The 20,790-nt window shown below is 35.8% G+C and overlaps 3 protein-coding genes across 7 annotated transcripts; 1 reads left to right on the plus strand and 2 right to left on the minus strand.

The window, feature by feature from the left end:
- Positions 1–699: 699 nt before the first annotated feature.
- Positions 700–8,748, minus strand: LOC141401780 (uncharacterized). 5 transcript variants are annotated; one of them, XM_073982269.1, is made up of 8 exons: positions 8,527–8,748; positions 4,395–4,494; positions 3,559–4,333; positions 2,734–3,474; positions 1,946–1,998; positions 1,789–1,887; positions 1,491–1,726; positions 700–967 (listed from the first exon to the last, which is right to left on the minus strand). In XM_073982269.1, exons 2-8 carry the CDS (start codon positions 4,469–4,471, stop codon positions 936–938), a joined length of 2,013 nt encoding a protein of 670 aa, XP_073838370.1. In that variant the 5' UTR covers positions 4,472–4,494; positions 8,527–8,748; the 3' UTR covers positions 700–935. The 5 variants fall into 5 exon arrangements, with proteins under 5 accessions (XP_073838370.1, XP_073838366.1, XP_073838367.1 ...); XM_073982265.1 differs by having other exon boundaries at positions 2,734–4,333; XM_073982266.1 differs by having other exon boundaries at positions 2,734–4,333; positions 8,055–8,578.
- LOC141401781 (uncharacterized) lies at positions 6,138–7,283 on the plus strand. The gene is made up of 3 exons (XM_073982270.1): positions 6,138–6,432; positions 6,500–6,632; positions 6,697–7,283. Exons 1-3 carry the CDS (start codon positions 6,270–6,272, stop codon positions 7,097–7,099), a joined length of 699 nt encoding a protein of 232 aa, XP_073838371.1. The 5' UTR covers positions 6,138–6,269; the 3' UTR covers positions 7,100–7,283.
- Positions 8,749–15,768: 7,020 nt separating the features above from the next.
- Pus7 (pseudouridine synthase 7) lies at positions 15,769–19,988 on the minus strand. The gene is made up of 5 exons (XM_073982512.1): positions 19,688–19,988; positions 19,437–19,624; positions 18,975–19,374; positions 16,913–17,468; positions 15,769–16,854 (listed from the first exon to the last, which is right to left on the minus strand). Exons 1-5 carry the CDS (start codon positions 19,870–19,872, stop codon positions 15,919–15,921), a joined length of 2,265 nt encoding a protein of 754 aa, XP_073838613.1. The 5' UTR covers positions 19,873–19,988; the 3' UTR covers positions 15,769–15,918.
- Positions 19,989–20,790: the final 802 nt, after the last annotated feature.

A 20,790-nucleotide genomic window follows, 5' to 3' on the forward strand; every position in this document is an offset into this window, starting at 1 on the left:
TAGTGGGGAACTTGATCTAAGAACGCCTTACTATTTCATGAGATTTGTTTCACGACAACAAAGCACCTGTCCTTTGGGAAGTCAGGCATCCACCATCACATATTTTTTGGTTTTATTTTGAAGAATTTGTATATGAAATTATGGCTGAGTTCATAAATTCAGTATGATGCGTCAAATGACATCGTCGCGACTTCATAAATGCTGCATGTTCATAAATGCAGCAAAATGACATGTCTCTTTTTTGACAACGTCAGTGTTGCCATACATATTTACTTCGTCTTTTTATAATGTTGTCATTTTTTGCAATGTAAATACTGCATTTATGAAGTCAATCTCTATTTTTGCAGGCAGAGTTTCTCTTGGCGGGTTTAGCCACATTATCAAATAGAATACATTCGTGCAAAAATAATAACTTAGGAACCGGCCCAGGTTTAGCCACCAATTTCAACCGATTTGTCTGTTGTTTTGTGTGCTATTCCTGTTCCATTATTAGCTCTGTTCCTTTACGTGCAAGAATCTTCAAGTTTTACCACTTTTTACTCGAAAAGCGTTCCTTTACTTCAGACACCATACAATTCAAATGTGAGCAGTTTACCACTTTTACTACTTTTGCCGGCTTTACCCTTTTCCAAGGTAAAGGAACAGACCAATTATTACTTACATATCTACACCCCGCCAAAATTGAAACATTTCATTAAGTTTTTATATTTAAATATTAGAGAAAAAAGATGAAATTTATTTTGTTTAAAATCGTGTATATATCTCTGCAATATTTTTTGTCGACAATTACCAGCAATAGAGTATAGATGTATCTTTTGTTAAAAGTTTTCGTTTCGTTAAAATTCGTTAAACGATTTTTTGGTTTGATTAAAATTTGTGTGTGTTTTATATATAATTATAATAATAATTTAAAAAGGTAGCTTCCATTCACAATTCTAAGCCGGAGATAAAGTAGATCTTAAATAACCTGAAATTAAATTTTCATATTAAGTATGGTTACAAACAACGGCTGACTTCCGAAATGTCAATTACTTTGCATATGTCTACAAATGTCTTTAACATCCTATTGCATATCGCAGCAGAATACACCCAAAATAGGCATCATATAAGAAAACTGATGATGCACCGTGTAGATTTTGCGACGGTGTGCATTTTAAAATCCAGTGGAAATCGTTTATAACGTCGGTCAAGGGACAGACCAAATTCGGACGCTATAAGCAGTATTTATTTATTTTTATTATTATTATTTATTTCAATTTTCATATGCCCAGTCTTTCGACCTTAAGGCCTTATTTGTGTGGAATATACATAAAGGGCAGAAATTCGGGACTTTTGGATTTCGTCGTTATAAGCGATATGACGTTATAAACGCCGACGTTATAAGCGATTTCGACTGTACTTTTACAAAACACGAGCTATAACTGAAACAATGCATTTTTGTGATGTTTCGGAAGTCAACCAATCGCTACCCTACGACTTTTGAAACCAACCTGTTGCATTTGGATCATTGATGCCACCACCTCCAACACTACCACCACCACTCGATGTAGGCAATGAAGAAGTACATACTACGGAAGTACTATTCGTTATATTGGAATTTGTGCTGCCACTACTTATTAAGCCTTGGACTCTTTGTTGTGGATTATTATGTTGTTGTTGCTGCTGCTGTTGTTGTACATTACCAGATTGTTTTTTGTTGTGATTTGAAGTAGTTGGTTGTTGATTACTGCAAAAGATAAAAATTTTGTTGGATTTTTTTGCTTAATTTACTTTTGCATAATTTCTTACTTCTTTTCCGCTTCCTTTTTATTGTTAAATATAGCCAATTCTACTTCGGTATGTTGGGTACTCATATGACGTACCCATTCTTGGGGTGTCTCAAAACGTCTGGAAAAATATTGGGAGTTATTAGATGCATTTTTTAACATAGAATGGGAGTACTCACGTATTACATATATCACACTGCAGACAAACATGTTCCGAGGCATTTTCTTGTTGCTAAAAAATGAAAAAAAGAATAATACAGGGATTTGATTTGATTTGACAATACCTATGCAGTTCTAAAGGACTCTTCTTATAGATGCGTTGCTACGATAACAACCAGTGTAGATCCGAGGCCCGACAAATCAAATTTGGTTTGGCTGAACTGCGATCTGCCCAGCGAAAAATAACCAACGAATACTCGAACAACATTGCGACTTATGCAGAATGTGCAGAGTAAAATCAAAACGTTACTCAACCCCCTTTTTGTGTAAAGATAGGAGTCCTGGGTTGGGAATTTGCGTCTAAGGTTATTGAAAGGCGTCGGAAGTAAATGTTTTCGTTACGTCCTTATTTTAAGTGGTTAACACATGCACGACATAGACTTTATCAATTCTATGAAACGAAACTTTGCCCGAAACCACTTCGTTCACTTCGAACCACTTGTTTTTGCTCAGTATGGTCGGTATGGCTGACTTCCGGGTCGTCAGATGCTTTGTAGTTTTTATACTTCGTCAAAATATTTCAGTAACACACTCAAGCATTGTTCCTCCAAAATGCAACTAAATGCATTAGAAATAAAAATAATACATGTTTGCATTTTTACCTGCGTGACTTTTTGAAATACATAGTTTCGCATTTGTTAAGTATTACGGCGTTATGTAGCACAATACTTCAGACATTTGCAAAGCATCTGATGATACGGAAGTCAGCCTTTTACCAATCGCTTACCAACCTCATCCTTAAACTTACCGATATTCTACGTCTCTTCTTTGGCACATAGGATGATTTTGATGGAGCCGCAGTAGCAGTTTCACAAATAGCTGGCGGCGGTGGCGGTGCATTAAAACTGCTTGAAGTTCCTGGCGTTGCAGGTGCATGCGTTTCCAAATGACGCAATAGGGAAGTTTTATCTTCGCAAACTTTTTTACAAATGTCACAGTTGAAATATGAGGGCTCAAAATCATTAGACGATGTCAATTGATTGCTGCTGCTACTTGGAGTGGAAATTAATTGGCAAGTATCGCTATCCTTTTTCAGGGAAGAAAATGTCGTTGGCGGCGGCTGATGTGGCTGTGGTGGAGGTTCAGTTTTAATTTTTTGCATTTTATAATCATTACTTTGTGCTGCAGTCTTTTTGTTTAGCAACGAGGATGACGAATGCAAAGACGAATTGCCTATAGAATGTATAGAAGAGCTTGTGGTGGTTGATGCCGTCCACTCGGAAGGCTCCTCCTTAATGGATACATATGTTGGTGGAGCAGCTGTCGTTGCTTCGTGAACCACAACCTTTGTAGAGGTAGATGTTGGTAGTGGTGGCGCAGCTACTGTTGCTACAATCGCTGAAGTTGTAGATATTAAATGCTGTTGGGAATATTTAAAATTCTCATTCATGCCGCCACCGCCATTGTTGTAATCAGCGTTATGATCGCCAGACAAATGTACTTCTTGCTCATATACCATTTCTTCTTCACACTCATTTATTCCGGTTTGCTGTTGCATATATTCCGGACAATTTGTATTGCAGGGGTTGGCATTATTATCACTATTACTATGTCCATCCCTGGGTATAATTACCTGTGCTTGATTTTCAGTCATGCGTGTGCAATCATTACATCCGATTTCGTTGCAAATGGAAGATGGTTCGTCTCTGAGTGCGGATGAGGTTTCGGGTGGATAACAACATTTTTCTCCCGGATCAATGGCTACATGTTTGTTAATACTTATAGGATTGGATGTTTGTGTGGCCAATTTGCCAATGTTAACGTTGACAGTAGTTGGAACTGTAATGGTATTTAATGGTTTCGTTGATTTAACAATTACTGGACTGGTCTTGGGCAAAGCTGAGACATTGAGACCACGAGAAACCGTTGTTGCTTGTTGCTCCACTAAATAACGTACCGAAGTTGGACCCGTTGTCAATGGCACACGTATCAAATTATATGTGGCACCATTGTTGGTTGTGGGAGTAGGCTGCGTCAGTGGTTCTGTACTACGATTCACTGCCATATTTGTTGTAGCTGGACTTGAGGTACGACATAGACCACGTATCTTTAATATCTCCCCACCCTTTAGTACTTCACTCAATATATCATTGGATACAGTGGCCTCACCCATATACATATACTGCACCAATATTTGTATAGCTCGATGACTTAAATCTGGTGGTAACACAATGTGGAAGTTTCCATTGTTTGCAATGGGCGAGGTTTCAAAGATGTTCGAGAAGAATTGACTGCATGAGCTCAATATAAATTTATGGGCTGATATACCAACGGCGGTGGGCATCAAATTGTTCGTTGATACGGTACTATTGCAGCTGTATAAAACAACATCTGCGAATTTTTCATTTCTGTAAAAAGCGGAGAAAGGTATTAGGAATGGGAATAGAGAACCTGTGACGCTTGACTTACTTGTATAAAGTTGCGACGGAAGAATTCAAATAACTATGGTGCGAGTCCCATTTAAGGTGGTAATTTTCTGCAGTCATTTTTTAAGAAATTATCATTGGACCTGGAAAAAGAAAGGAGAACGAACATTAATATGGGAAGGAGTAAGGCCCCATGGGTCTTTTCTACTGGCGACAAATGTGAAATCAGTGTGCATGGAAATTTGGCTTTCGTCGAACCAACCCTAATTTCCTAGACTCTGGGAAATAAAAACGAATGCGTAGCTCGACTAACATGTACAGTTACTCCCAGCTTACTGGATGCATCTAATTAAGAAAAGTTGCAATATTTCGGCTTGTTTTCAACTGAGAGTGAAATAAAATGATTTTTTATGATAGGAAACCTCGGTTCAATATATGTATAAATACGTAAATGTCCCATAGATTCATATTTTTAATAATCACCTGATAATCATTTGTTCAACCATTTTTCATTAATTTACGGCAATTTAAATTTTTTTAATATTTAAAGTTTTTTAAATAATTGAAGAAAATCGCTTAATTGGCATTACCCACTCGGATTTCAAATGTCTCGTGATTTAGGGGTCGATTATAGATAGCCACCCAACTCCAGTTGCGTTGCCGACACCAAATTTAATAATAGAAATTTCCATTTCCGCATCGAAATTCAAAACACAATATTGAAATGTATTTGACAAAAATTGCTTTTTGACAATCAATACATGAACTCAACTGTCAAATTATGGACAGCTGGGAGATGTTGCTTTGTGTTGTTTTGAACTTCGTCAAAATATTTCTGTTGCACACTCATAAAGACCTGGGTACATAAGGCCATGTTTATATTATAGGCTTTTGCAGGGTTATCCTTCTTAATGAGGATATATTTGACGTATACACAAAGGAATTGACATTTGAAACCCAGTGGGTTTGTTAAATCCGGTTACATATAAACGTACTATAAGCTGCCTTGCCTGCTTGCTCACCCCTTAAGAAGCATGGCATTCTTGCTGAAGTCATATCTGATAAAAGACTCAAGACCAAGTTCGAATGGATTTCAGATGATATTTTATTTGACGTATACGCAAACGGATTGACTGTTGAAATCTAGTGGATTTCGTAATTGTAAACTTAGTATTATACGTCAAATAAAATCCAATGGATTTCAGATGAGTTTTGATTTGACGTATACGCAAAGGAATTGACAATTAAAATCGACTTGATTTAGTAAATGTGAACGTACTATTATATTTGTCGGCTGCCTCCTAGCTGTCCATCATTTGGAACAAATTTCCTTTACCAACCCTTCGCAGAAAACAATTCAAAAATTTCCTTTAAATCGCAAGTTTTCTTAAGTAGCCGTCCTTCGGCCGGGGATTTAAGACTTTCTCCTGTGGACAGGAGCGAATTTCGGCTACGCGAACAAACATTCTTTTAAATCGTAAATTTTTCCCCAAGTAAACGAGGGAATTTTCGGAACTTCGGAGGCCTATATCTCGGTAAGTATATATTTCCCCAACAAAAGAAATAAATCGTTGGAATCGGCATGAAAAGCACTATCTGTGGTAATTTCTTTATAATTTTCTGCGGTGGGTCGGTAAAGGAAAGATATGCCCAATCAATACATGAACTCAACTATCCGGTCATGTGTAAACGTATCGTTAAAAAACATCGAATTGGCATCACCCCTCTGAGCGGTTATACGATATGGTAACTTCTTCATTTGGTTGTCATTTTTTTCCGACGAGTATGGCAACACCATTCTCTTGTTTATTAATTGTTGTGTATTGGATTTGTTTGTATCCTAAAGAAAAGAAAATACACAAAACTTCGTTTAAAATATACACAAACCTCCAAAAACTATCAGAAACGAGTTACAGAAATGTCTTCATATCAAGCTGCTTTAGAATTTGACCGAAAATTAATTGAGCTAATTAAAGCCAATCCAATGTTATACGAGAAGGATCTGCGTTCTTCACCATACACGGACATGAAAAAAAAGTTCGAACTATGGAGTCATATTGCCACTTCACTGGACTGTGACAGTGAGTATCAAGCGAAAGGATATTTACTTACATAAATGATATAATAAATTTATATGTATAATTACAGCCAAATATTGCCTATTGAAATGGAAAAGTTTGCGTGGAAAATATCGAAGGGAAGTAGCGAAGTTGGGCAAAGAACCTACCTGGGAATTGTTTGATCAAATGAAGTTCATTGATAAACACATTAAATATCAAGGGTAAGCACTGCATTCCTAATTCACTAAAGGATATAACTTATACACTTATGTTTGTCGCTCTTAGAACTCAACGTAATCTAAAAAGTCCTGAACATCAAAGTGTACCATTTAATTGCAATATGGAGGCTGAACAATTAATTGAAGAAATCCATGATGAAGATTATGACGACGACCCACTCCAGGAAGCAATGGATGAACAAATCAGTACATTTGTACCTTATAACAATAGTCGGGAACGAATGTTTCCCTGTCAACAACAACAGATGCAAACTGTTATACCAAATAGTACCACGACAACTATTATTTCACCAATGCAAAATAGTGGCGCCATGAAACGTATTGAAGCTCTCTTAGAGGGTTTGGGTGAACATAATCGCAATAAAGCTGAAAAACGCATTGTCGCCTATTTGTGTAAATGCCAGTTGAAAACGTTAAGCAATCAAGATGTTGATGATGTTGATATTTAAGATGGAGTTACATATGTTTTTTTTTAACAATGTTTGGTTTACTAATATTTAGTATATAAGTTAATAAGAAAAAAATAGAAATTAAAAAATATGACAATTAAATGATTAATTCTACGTTTTGTGCCTCACTTGAATGTGGTACATGGATTTTATTTTAAATAAACTCTGTAATGTTCCGAAATCATATTGAAGACTTTTAATGTAGACCAACCTTGCAATAGATATCTACATTAGGCAATTTTCTTTACGGCAATTGCCAGTTTGTCGGTGAGAGAGGGTGTTGAGACGAGGTGAGGTGATTCCTATATTAAAAATTTTATGCTTATTGTAAAACACATTCACATTTTTTGATCGTCATCTCATGAATTTCCTGAAATTACCCTTTCAGAATTTCTTCATAATTACATTTCCTGTCATTAAAAATTCCTGTCAATTGCTTAGAATATTATTTTCGTCATTTCAACTCATTCCGAAAAATGGTGAAATCATCACTTCACGTCCATTACAAACTATTCAGTAATACAAGTGTAGGATACAAAATCGATCAGAATTCTAACTAGGTATAAATTAATAATACTCATTGGTTTTAAATTGAGTGATTGACAAAAACAAATGACTTTAATTGATGCTAAATGATTTTCAATTATTTCAATAAAATGGCCCACAAAGCACATTTATTTACTTCATACTCCACCAAGAATTCAGCCTTTTTGATCACCCACACTATGTACTGGTATGTCTCATACCCCCACACACTCATACATATCTACAAACATCCACATCCTTGCTGTTAACGTAAAAGAGAAGCCAACAAAAATCGAGTTATTTGCCTTTGTCACAGCCAAAAAACAAAACGGAACTCTAAACCCCGCCACAATTTCCCCAATAACAACAAAATCAACCGAAATGGGCGGCAGGTCACCCTTTTTACGAAAACAACAACATGCTTACTCACTCAGTAGTTGCAGCTCAAGTGCGAGGCATTAACACAAAATTATTGATTGATTTTCACAAAACATACACACAGCCACAGACGGATGTATAAGGCGGCCATAGCCAACCAGACATGGCAAAATAAAAAATCAATAATTTGCTTCACTTCAAATTTCAAGACAGTGAGTTTTATGATTTTTTTCTAAAAACACAACATAAATCACAACAACTTTAATGTATGCATTAAAAAGTTTTTAGAATTATTAAACATTTATCGGGGACTTTTTAAATTTTAAGCGGCTTTTCAGTGGAAACGGCAGATGGAACTACTCTACTGGAGTTTTTTATATTGACAGATGTCACAGTTACACTTTAATTAAATTTCCTTTTTTATTAGGTGGAGTCTGTTTATTTTCCTCTTTACAATATAATAAACCATTTTTTTTTAAACTTTTTCATCATGTTTTAAAACAATACTTGTTGTGGGTACCTACTTTTTCGTGCGTTCGTGCGTGGTGTTGTATGCTCAAAAGTCAAAGTAAAAATGTTGTTTGAGAGTCCTTATAATAGTCCTTGTTGAGTGTGTGTGCTGTTTTGTTGGCGCTTTATTTATGCTGCTTCTTGTTTTCTTTGTGTAATGATGAACCTCGTAGTCATCAGCAGACTTGGGGCTCATCACAAATGAAATTTTGCGCGCCTTCTATTTTTACTTTATTTTTATGCTCTCGCACTCTCCACTGCCATCAACAAATGTCAGAATTTCTCTCAGTATCTCAGTTAACATACCACCCACAAGGGGCATCGCATCGTCCCCCCACTCAAGTTACTCTCACCTTAATACTTACCGTTATTAAACAAAACTGCCCAGCAAACACAATGTCGGACGTCCGACGCGTCTGCTCAAAGTCGGAAGTTTTTTTCAGACGCGTCTGACCGACTTCGGTCCGAACTCTGTCCGGTTAGTCTGACGAACTTTTTTCCTCTCTCTCTCTGAAGTAATTTTTTTCTATTTTCTCTTGTCCTGCTTTGGCAATATTCATTATAGGTAAATAAGCAGAGAGAAAAGAATTGTACACTAGACTGGTTTTAACTAAAAGGGAAAAAAATCTATGTCGGATTTGTTTACGTGGCACACTCCTAAAATGTTTAGTTTTGTTAAAAATTAAGATTGCCAAAGTATGAGCTCAATCGGAATATGTTAACACGTGCCACAGGGGCCTCAAAGTTTGCGTGGGCCCTTTATATAGCTAATATTAAAATCTGACCCGATTTTCAAAATTTTTTGTAGGATTACTTGTTTAGCCACTACAAAGAACTGGTAAACTGTTTTCATCGATTGGACAATAAATGTGGTCTGTAGAGTGATTTTATGAAAATTCGCCTTTGGTCCCATACAAACTCGGCTTAAGCTCCATACAAATTGTAAAACAGTGTACCAGTTCTTTGTAGTGGCTGAACAAGCAATTCTACAAAAAATTTCGAAGATCGGGTCAGATTTTAATATTAGCTATATAAAGGGCCCATGAAAACTTTTAGGCCCCAGTGGAACGTATTAACATATTCCAATTGAGCTCAACCTTTGGCAATCTTAAATTTTAACAAATCTAAACATTTTAGGAGGCTGTCGCATATGCTGGTAAATAAATCAGAAATTCATACGATAGTTCATCAGAATTCGGAATTAATTCGGTCCGAAAGTCTACAAAAACTTCCGACTTTCATCCGATTTTCGGTCAGAGAACACGTCAACCACGCCATATAACTTTCGGTCAGAGTTTAGACCGAATTCGCATCCGAACTCGGATGTTTCTTCCGACTTTCGGATGTTTTATCCGATTTTGGTTTGCTGGGTGTTGTCTCCCAAATGTTGTGTTTATGTGGGAGAGTTGTTTGGTGGGCAGTTTGTACTACTGTTGCTTGTGTCTTGATTTTGTTGCTATTGATTTTTTGTTTGTTGTTGTATTCAACAGAAACGGACACCGTGCAATGGCGTCCAAAAATAAGTGAGAGAAGAGAATTTGTTTGAGTGTCATTCGCCTTTTTTAAACAATGACATGTAAGCCGTGTATGTCGTCATAGAATTGATTTTATCGATTGGCGCCAAATAAAAATAATAAAAAGAAACAAACTAGTATTGATTAGGGACGCCTCTCGGACCTGTAGTAGTGGGATTCTCTAACTCATTTGAGTTACCGACAAAAATCGGTAAAATTAAAATGCTTATAATTTTGGTAATTAACGATAATATTCGGTAAAGGGTTGTTTACACCATCTATCAATGTCGTATGAGATGTCAAATTTTCTACCTGCGAATGTTGTACACATAGTGTGACCACTATGAAAATTTTCATCTATCAAAATGATTTGGCAACTCATATGTAAATTTTTCATTTAGGGGGCGCTCTATTTGATGCGGCATTCTTGTATGTAAACATAAATTTATCAGCTGTTTTCTGGCATTCTCAAAAAAAAAGAAAAACAAAATCTTTTAAAAAAGAAAATAGAAAGTTATGTATATTTAAATATTTAGAAAAGTAAACAAAGGGTGTTTATAATGTAATTTTCAGATCGATTGGTCGAAAGAAACAGTCTTGGAAATGATTGCTTTGTGGCAAAAACATGAATGCCTCTATAACCCCAAAAACCTATTCTACCACAACAAACATGGTAGATATTCATTTTCCTTCAACCAAAATTAAAATTTGCGCAAATTTGCAACTCAACAATAAATGTGAACAATGACAAAAACAGCTGTTTTTATATTTATAGGTTATGTCATACGAAAATAACACTTGTAGGTATGAACGCACAAATTGAAAGTTGTATGGATGACGTCAATTTTGACAAACATAGAGAATGTCGAATGGGTGAAAGAAATGACAGCTCATATGACATTGATAGATGGTGTAAACAGCCCTTAAGTTGGCGACCAATAAAAAGTAGTCGTAAAGTTTTACCGACAGTAACAGTGTTGTCAATATTTATTTAAACTTTTCAGTCATAATTTTGCGTTTTAATGTTACCGATTTTTGTCGGTAACACAAAAAATGGATTAGAGAATCGCACTACTGGTTGAAATATTTACCATAAGTAACTTGGTATCCTAATCACAGCGGTATATCGTTTTCCGAGGGGAAGTCCATACTTTCCGTGATATGGTTCCTGTCTTTTTACTATTCTAACCTCTAATATGGGTGTGATTTTAACCTACATAAAGACACTGGTTGTTTAAAAACCAGCAAAAAAATGTGGACAAAAAAGCTGTTACATGGTATAAGTAAAGAGGTAGATTTAAATGAAAAAAAATCTATATAACCCTTGTTTTTCCTGAATTCATAAAACTTCAAAATCAGTAAACAAAAAGGCAACAAGTGGGTTTGTTTACAAAATACCAATTTTGAGCATTTTATAAAAAACGCGAAAAATGAATGAAGGGTCAAGGTTTCTCCACATAATCGAGTTGTGGATATGACAAAATGTTTGTTTCAATGATAAGCTGAAGGATTTCTTCCATACAAATATTCTAAAAACAATTTTGAAAATCATTGAATTCGATTGTTTTTAAAATTGTTGGCATATTACTCAAACATCACACACATACAAAGATTGTGTATATTGTTTTGACGTTTTAGGAACAGTCGAAAGAAAAAAAATTAAATTTACAGGAAGCTTTAGCTAACCTTTATTATTAAACCATGAGCTGTTAGACAAGTGTTTTATTGCGTTTTTTTTTTTTGTATTTTCTAATTGTTTACTCATATATCTGTCCTTTCTCGTTAATAAAGTGACATTTGACCTGTGTAGGTTAACGAGATCGGTAATGTGATTCTGTAACTCTCTACCGACAGAATTAACGACAAATGTCGATAGTTAGCGATATTTGTCGGTAAGTGTTATTCTGTATACAAATTTTACCGATTTTTTGTCGGTATTTTATGTCGGTAGTTATCGAAAATCATCGGTCAGTTACCGACGAAAAAAGGAGTCGTTAATGCCATGTTCATATCACCATTTGAATAACGTCGTTCGTTCTCATAATTACGTACACTAAATAACCCGTTCATACGACATGGTACACAATTTATAGCAACATGATTCATATTTTCATATTTTTTGTTTACGGATTTTATAGAAAGTTTTAGCCAAAAGACGTGTAAAAGTACGTTTATATATAACCGGATTTAAAAAAACCACTGGGTTTTAAGTGTCAATTCCATTACATATACGTCAAACAAATCCTCATAAAGAAGGTTAACCCCGCAAAAAGTTCTAATATAAACAGCATATAAAATTAATTGATGTGAACTGGAAAAATATTTGTCCTTCTTTCAGATATCTATTTAAAATTAATGGTCTGTTCCAGTACTGCAAGAATCTACTAATTTTTACTATTTTTTCCGATAACATAAAGGAAAAAATGTTATCGTAGTAAAAAATAGTAACTTCTTGCAGGTTCTGGAACAGAGCATATATTATATTAAGTGTGTCTGCGTACTCGATAATTTGTAATAATTATTACAATTATTACTGAATGTTGTTTTTTTACACAAATGTTCAGTAAAAGAGAATGAATTGAGAAACTTGTTTGGAAATTTTTATTACTGAGAACTTAAAATTTTTACTGAAGGAATTTTGTTCAGTAACATTTTGTAGCTTTAGGCAGTTGTCAAAAGTTTAAAATATTCAAATATCATAAACGTAAATGTTAATCAAATTGAAAACTTTTTCTGAATGTTGTCTTTTTACTTTTTTAATTTTTTCCTTTGAAAGAGTATAAAATGCTTTACTCTCTAAAAAGAATTTTGTATGGGAAATGAAGTAATTATATCGTAATTTGGATTCGAACAACGAATAGAGAGCGAATTAGCCTTAGTATGAACAAGACATAAGTCTACAGACATAAAAGAATTTTCATAATTTAAACAAAAAAATTAATGAAAGTCACATACACATAAAAAAGAAAATTCTCCGAGGATTCGAACTAAGTGATAGGAAGCTTATGACACTTTACAAATTGGAGATGGATACATTTTATGAAATAATGGATACAATTGGGGGTCATTTGGACACCTCGAGAACTGCGGGAAAAATCTCTGCGAAAATTATAACTATTTTCAGTACGAACGAAATATTTTTAATGCTAAGTTTACATTTACGAAATCCACTCGATTTCATCTGTCAATTCCATAGCTCAAACGTCAGATGAAATATCATCTGAAATCAATTGGATTTCATTTGACGTTTAACCTATGGATTTGACAGATGAAATCGAGTGGATTTCGTAAATGTAAACATAGCATAAGAATATATTTCGTAACAGTTGGTCCCAATTTACATTAGGCGAGTTTACTTGCGGCAATTGTCAATTTGATGGAGAGAGAGGTGAGGCATATGGTAACCCTTTGCCTCTCAGCCCCCTCTCTCACCTACAAACTGACAATTGCCGCAAGTAACCTCGCCTAATGTAAATTGGGACTTGCTACACATCATGGTACAATAATACAGGTAGCATTATCATGCCAGCTGATGGTAACATAATGTGTCAATTGCATTGAATTGATGTCAAATTTTGACATCTTATATTGCCAACAATTGCCGATGCGGCTACCTGTGTATTTGTACCATGCTACACATATAAACAATAAAAGGGAAAATAACCATTGTCGTCATATGCTTGGTTTACATTACGAAATCCACTCGACTTCAAGTGTCAATTCCTTTGCGTATACGTCAAATGAAAACTCATCTGAAATCCTTTGGATTTCGTTCGACGTTTATTCAATGGAATTGACAGTTGAAATCGAGTGAATTTCGTAAATGTAAACCAAGCAAGACTCCCGGTTAATACGTAATTCTGAAATAACCGATCAATCAGGCATGTCACAGAAACCAATTCCGATCGAAAGTGGAATTGATTCCGTATTTAGCTTCTTCAGAAACCGAAAAACTAAAAAAAAATTTTCGGTATGAAACCACTTTTGGTTTCTCAAGTGGAATTGTATTTTTTGGAAACATTTCTCTTTAAAACACTGCAAAAACACTTAAAAATAATGAAGATATTGTTTTATTAACAAAATCACATTTGATTTCATATTTTTAATCATTTTATTTAAAAAATTCGCACATTTCCATTATTTCTCAATCAACGAAAACAATTGTTAACAATCTATTGCCACATAATTTTTTCGTTGTAAATTTGTAAAAACTAGACAATCTGGCATTACGAATGATAAAATAAAACAAAAGAAAAAACGCAAGCAAAATATTTTTCAATGTTAAATTGATTTTTTGCGCCTCAATTCCAGAAACAATAGAAAAATTGAAAATTCAATAAAGAAATTAACTTTCTTTTCGCACAAAAAAAGCTTTCTTTAAACACAACATTTTCACAATTCCCACTTACACTATGTTTACATTTACGAAATCCACTCGATTTCAACTGTCAATTTCATTGCTCAAACGTCAAATGAAATGCACTCGATTTCAGATGAGTTTTCATTTGACGTATACGCAAAGGAGTTGACAGTTGAAATCGAGTGGATTTCGTAAATGTAAACATAGTCTTATACGCTGTTTTCTAATCACAATTTGTCTGTTCCTTTACTTTTAAAAATGGTAACAGTGGCAGAAAATGGTAAAAGTGGTAATTGTATGCTATTAAAAGTAAGGGAACACTTTACCGGTTAAAAATGGTAACATCAGGCCCGTAAAGGACCAGGGCGCTTGTAATCGACTAAGGTCTTTTGCATTGTACTGTAGAGTAAACGAACAACATCCAGTAACAATTCGTACAAATTTTGAGTAAACGAACACACATATTTGGTTTGTCTTTTTACGTACTGAACTTTACTGAACATTTTTTCTTCAGTAATGATTTGACAATTGTATAATTGAAATGTTGCTAAACATTACTGAAGAAACAATGTTCAGTAAAGTTCAGTACGTAAAAGGACAAACCTTTTGTTTCGTTTCTTTTGATTCCTCTAATGTTGCCATATTTATACAAATAATAAGAATAGCTTTGGTATGTTCCAGAACCTGCAAGAATCTACTAATTTTTACTATTTTTCCGATAACATAAAGGAAAAAATGGTATCGTAGTAAAAATTAGTAGCTTCTTGCTGGTTCGCAACATCAGTTGAAAGTTCCCATACACAAAGTAATTTTAGCAACGATTAATCGACCGCTTTGTTTTAAAATATTCCCGTTTTGATACCTGTGACATTGTTTACATTGGGGGTTATCACGAATGAAGGGGTCGATTATGGATAGCAACTCAACCGTAGTTGCGTTGCCAGATGAGAAAATCATACAATTAAAATAACTGAAATTACAGAAAATTTTGTGAAACCCATTCAATATCAGCGTTTTGAACCGTCAGCAATTAATTTAATTTTAAAAAAGCATGAATATTAATGCGGAAATGGAAATTTCTATTATTATATTTGTTGTCGGTAACGCAACTGGAGTTGGGTTACTCTCCATAATCGACCCCGAAATTTCCCCGTGAGTTTTGTCTTTCCGCCGTTGCAACTTAAGGGAGGAAGTGACAAAATTCACGGGGAATTGCCGTTCATGATAACCCCTATTGATTGACACATTTCCCGATCCCAACACTGACCAACAAAGTCCGGAGCAGGCATTCCATGTGACAATACGAAAACCTAAACCTCTTGCAAGCTTAGATTACTTTCTGCTAATCAAGTAACCATTACACTGTAATCAGAATGTTATTCACGTTCAATATTTTTATTGACTAAATTAATAGTTTTTTATTGCATATTAGTAAAAAATGTTATTTTTAACATTTATCAATACTTTCTATTTTTAGTATCTAATAAGTTCTAAAAGTTCAAAAAATGTAATTCTCTAAAAAGAAACATAACCTAACTTTCTTGTTCATCATTAGTCTTAGGAATTTTGGCAGCAGAAACATCATCCTCATCATTCCCATTGTCTGCCTGTTCATCTTTTTCTTCATTATTGCTTTCTTCGATACTTCTCTTCTCAGCTTTTGTTGCTTCTTCGTTTGTGGCATTACTTTCTTTCATTGCTGCAGTTTCCATGGCCGTTTGGTGGGCTGCTGAGGTATCACATTTCAATAACTCACGCAACATCATTGTAGCATAAGCAGCTGTGGGTAAACAGAAATCCAATATCAATGCTTGATATTTATTTTCATTGCCTTCAGTTTGGCCTCCTCGCTTTCCTTTGAGGTCATCCAATGTTTTGCCTTTGAATTTTTCAAAATCGGACAGAATTAAAGTATCTTCTGGTGTGGTATACGAACAGAATTCCCAAGACATTTCGCTGGGTTTAATTAAAAGCTTACGATAGGCACCAGCCATTGAGAATGTTTTAACGTTGTGTTTAAGTTTTTCCGAACTTAAATTATATTTTGCTAAAGTTTCTTCATACCATGTGGCTATTTCATTATTTGGATAGGTGATATCGTGGCCTGGTAAGGGTAAAACTACATCATATATATTGTAATTTCCTGAATTAATATCCTCTTCCGTTAAGGGCTTGACTTTACGTTTGAAAATCGATTCAGTATTGTTACTATTATCAGTCTCAGTTTGATTGGTTTCTGTTGTTTCTTCCTTTTGGTCTTCGGAAGTTTTCTCTTCTTCTTCGGCCTCTTCTTCAGCTAGTAAAACTTCGGTTATTTCGATATCTTCATCCAAGTCATCCTTATTGCGGTATACCAAATCACCTGGTATTAGCTTGAGGCCGAACTCTTTGATACGCCTAGAAGCCAACTGATTGAAAACCAAGCTTTGGAAGGCATGAGGATACAAGAGCAACATATTGCGGGGAATCTGTAAATAGTCCTCATCTTTAGTTTGTGCAACTAAAAAAGTAACTCCTACAACTTACCTTTCTTAAGGCTGTGGCATAATCAGTTTCTCCATACTGCGCCAAACCATCCAACAATTTCTTTTCTATAAAACGATCAGTACGGAACATGTCAGCTGCAGCCTGTGAATTACGTTCTTTCCACCAAGTTTCACGTATATTCTTAAGGAATGGTATATCATGTTCCCGAGGTTTTAGAATCAGCTCGCATGCCAATTTATAATCAGCTTGCAACAGGGCCACACCAACATCATACGTCGGTACTTCAACAGAATTGCCAAAACGTTGTAAACCAAAATAATTTATAAAACCATTTTCTTTAACATTCTGCAGAGATTTTTCAATAGCTTCCTTTTCGCCCGTCAAATGTCTCAAGGCAATACGAAAACGATTGCCTTTCAATTGTCCCAATTTCAGCACTTCTTTACAAAATTCAAAATTGCCAATTTTTACACCATTCAAGAACTTGATGGAACCAACAATTTGACGTGGTGTACGTTTTTTGATACAGAATTTTTGAGTTGTTTTGGCACGTTTATCTTTCGTTCCACAATAGTTCACCTGAGAGGGTCGTAAACTGAAAGTGTTCGAGAAAATTATGAAGTATATAAGAGACTTAAGATTAAAAAAAAAAAAAAAAAAAAAAAAAACAAAAAAAAAAAAAAAAACCATTGTTCCACAACATCCCATACGGGACAAGGGAGACTTCTCTCATATCAATGAGTGCACCCCGATTCATATTAGCTCAATGATATGGGACCTACTGTTTATCGCCGAGTCCGAACGGCGTGTCTAAAGACACCACTTGTAGAGAAGTTTTACAAGGCTGAAATACTCAGGAAATGTCGCCAGCATTACTGAGGGGTATTTTGCCACCGTTGAAAAATGTTTGATGTTGCCTGGCCGGGGAATCGAACCATTGCACCACGGTGGCACCCTGATATAAGATTATAAAAAAGAAAAGATCATTAATTTATCTAAAGGAGACGTTTGAAAGGTATTAAGCGGGGTACACACGATCAGTTTTGACTGTCGATTTTTCGGAATTATCGATAACTGTCCAGCAACCACAAAATATTTTGTGGTTGCCTGATGACTGACAAAAGTGGACGGCCACACTGGCAAGCAACCGATTATTTGAGCAAAACTGACAGTCAAACTGGTCGTGTGTAGCCCATTTTAATTTAAAGCGAGGTAAACACGATCAGTTTTGACTGTCGATTTTTCGGAAATATCGAGACCACAACATATCTTGTGGTTGCCTGATAACTGACAAAAATTAGCGGCCACACTGGCAAGCAACCGAGTATTTGAGCAAAACTGACACTCAAAACTGATCGTCTGTACCAAACTTAAGGCACTTAGAAGCTCTTCTATTTGTTTCTATAAAGCTTCTCATTGAAGGACTTTAGAAGGTCTTCTATATAGAGGGTTGTGAGAGGGTATTTTTCTTATTGTGGAAGGAAACCGTTACAATATCTTCTTCGAATAGATAACGATCTCTTTACATGGCTTCTAGATCTCTCTGAAGATGTACTAACTCTTCTATCTATTGATAGAATGTTGGTATAAGGATATGTAGAACGATTGACCCTAGAATTGTCGGCATAAGTTGAGTTTAGGGCCCCCACATATAGTCCTTGTGGTCCTGAGTATAATGATATACATTTTGTCATGCAAAAGTCCATACTTCCCGAGATATGGGCATCTGAAATTCCGAAAATTCTATTGCTTCAAGGCCGACTACTTAGAAAAATTTACAATTTAAAAGAAAATGTTGTTCCCATTCCCCAGATTTGCACCTGTCCATAGGAGAAAGTCTTAAATCCACTGCCAAAGGTGGGCTATTTGGAAAAATATAATTCAAAAGAAAATTTTGTTCCCGTTCTCGAGAATGTCATTGGTATTTGCGGCCCATATTTCCGGAAGTATGGACTTGTGCAAGACAAAATGTATACTATTATACTCAGGACCACAAGGGCTATATGTAGTATATATATCATCAAGATCCGGGACCGAACCATAAACTCGTTTTGTTCCGAATTATCTTATCTGTTCTCCAAGGAATGTACTTTGTACTTACTTCAAATTATTAGCCATAGCTACAGCCACTTCACTGGTGTCCAAATTTTCCTTATGCACCAAAAAGTGAACATATTCTTCTGGGAAATTCCAACGATTGCGATCACGTCCCTTTGGCTTCATAACACGTATAAATTTCTGATCATCTCCTTTGTCCAATTGGTCGCCACCAACTGTTGAGCTAACCAGTTTACCTTCATAGAATTTCTTTATGATTTTATGGACATCGGTACGTTTATCTTTGTCTAATTCGGTGACATCAACGTAGACATGTGATTCTTCTGCTGTGGCATTAGGATCATACTTAGATTCAGCCAATTCTTTAATTTGATTCCACACCTCATCGGTGAGAACTTCCTTTAAAGATTCCTTGGCAGCTTCTGCTTCCTCGGGACTCAATGCTAAAACAGAACATCATATAAATAATACAGTTTGTCTTTATTAATTATTCTGCTGTACTTACGTTCTTCCTTGGCTTCTGGTATTTCTAAATTATTCAACTCCAATACTTTGCCGTTCAAATCAATTTCGTTGACATGGAAGTCCGAGAAACGCGATTTTAAAACACCTGAAAATCCTTCACCTTCGCTGACATACTCTGTAATGCCCACTTGATCTTCCTTCAGGCTTTCCCTAGTAACAAAGGGTTGTCTAAAAAGGCAATGGAAGACATTAGAATAATTCTCATCATATCCGTTGGATGACAAAACTTACTTTTCCCGTTTGACAAAACCAACTCCATCTCGTCTGTCACTGTAGCCACCACGACCTCCCCTTCTGCCACCATGACCACCATCTCTTCGACCACCATGGCGGTTGTTGTGATATGGTTTCCTGTCGTTATTATGGAATGGTCTTCTTTGTGGTTTGTTAAATCTTTTATTCATTTCTTTACCCATTTTCTATGTAATTAATGAAATTTCTTCAGAAAAATAAAAAAACGTGTCTAGCTTGAACCGGTAATAATAAATTATGCCGACTAGGGATACCCAAATCGACTTTCGATTAATCGACTTTTTAGGGCCAAATACATACGGTCCGTTGAGAGTCGCGTTAAAACAACCACATGAAAACTTCAAGAAAGCCCCCGGCACATACGGTCCCTTGTGCGTCGCGTAACTCGTTGAAAACAAAAACAATGAAAAAGTGTAAGTGATGCCAAGTTTGTTCTTAAAGTTTTCATGTGGTTGTATTAAGCCCTCGGCACATACGGCGCGTAGAGCGTCGCGTTACAACAACCACATGAAAACTTCAAGAACAAACTTGGCATCACTTACACTTTTTTCATGTGGTTGTTGTTATTAACGCTTGACGCGACGCACAACGGACCGTATGTGCCGGGGCCTTTAGGCCCTGAACAAACTTGCCATCACTTAAAGCCCCCGGCACATACGGTACGTTGTGCGACGCGTTGCGCGTTGAAAACAACAACCACATGAAAAATGTGTAAGTGATGCCAAGTTTGTTATTGAAGTTTTCATGTGGTTGTTGTAACACAACGCTCAACGCGCATGTGGTTGTTGTTTTCAACGCGCAACGTGTCACAAACGGAACGCTTAAAGCCCTCGGCACATACGATACGTTGAGCGTCGCGGGGTCTTAAAGGCCTCGGCACATACGGCGCGTTGAGCGTCGCGCTACAACAACCACATGAAAAATTAGATAACAAACTTGGCATCACTTATGGCCCCGGCACATACGGTACGTTGTGCGTTGCGTCACGCGTTAAACTGCACCTTGAGCGTCTTGTTACAACAACCACATGAAAACTTCATGAACAAACTTGGCATCACTTACACATTTTTCATATTGTTGTT

Source organism: Musca autumnalis, unplaced genomic scaffold (assembly GCF_047663935.1).
Source record: "Musca autumnalis isolate F117 unplaced genomic scaffold, ASM4766393v1 scaffold_4, whole genome shotgun sequence".
NCBI classification, from domain to species: Eukaryota; Metazoa; Arthropoda; class Insecta; order Diptera; family Muscidae; genus Musca; species Musca autumnalis.

What these genes read in the sequence shown, in the direction of transcription:
- Pus7 (XM_073982512.1), bottom strand. Translation starts at nt 19,872, where the DNA reads ATGGGTAAAGAAATGAATAAAAGATTTAACAAACCACAAAGAAGACCA. An exon ending in ACCAGAAGCCAAGGAAGAAC is followed by an intron (nt 19,375 to 19,436) that starts GTAAGTACAGCA and finishes GTTCTGTTTTAG; the next exon opens with CATTGAGTCCCGAGGAAGCA. An exon ending in GCTATGGCTAATAATTTGAA is followed by an intron (nt 17,469 to 18,974) that starts GTAAGTACAAAG and finishes GAACACTTTCAG; the next exon opens with TTTACGACCCTCTCAGGTGA.
- LOC141401781 (XM_073982270.1), top strand. Translation starts at nt 6,270, where the DNA reads ATGTCTTCATATCAAGCTGCTTTAGAATTTGACCGAAAATTAATTGAG. An exon ending in CACTTCACTGGACTGTGACA is followed by an intron (nt 6,433 to 6,499) that starts GTGAGTATCAAG and finishes GTATAATTACAG; the next exon opens with CCAAATATTGCCTATTGAAA. An exon ending in AAACACATTAAATATCAAGG is followed by an intron (nt 6,633 to 6,696) that starts GTAAGCACTGCA and finishes TGTCGCTCTTAG; the next exon opens with AACTCAACGTAATCTAAAAA.
- LOC141401780 (XM_073982265.1), bottom strand. Translation starts at nt 4,471, where the DNA reads ATGACTGCAGAAAATTACCACCTTAAATGGGACTCGCACCATAGTTAT. An exon ending in TCCGTCGCAACTTTATACAA is followed by an intron (nt 4,334 to 4,394) that starts GTAAGTCAAGCG and finishes CGCTTTTTACAG; the next exon opens with AAATGAAAAATTCGCAGATG. An exon ending in CAATGATCCAAATGCAACAG is followed by an intron (nt 968 to 1,490) that starts GTTGGTTTCAAA and finishes ATTTAATTTCAG; the next exon opens with GTTATTTAAGATCTACTTTA.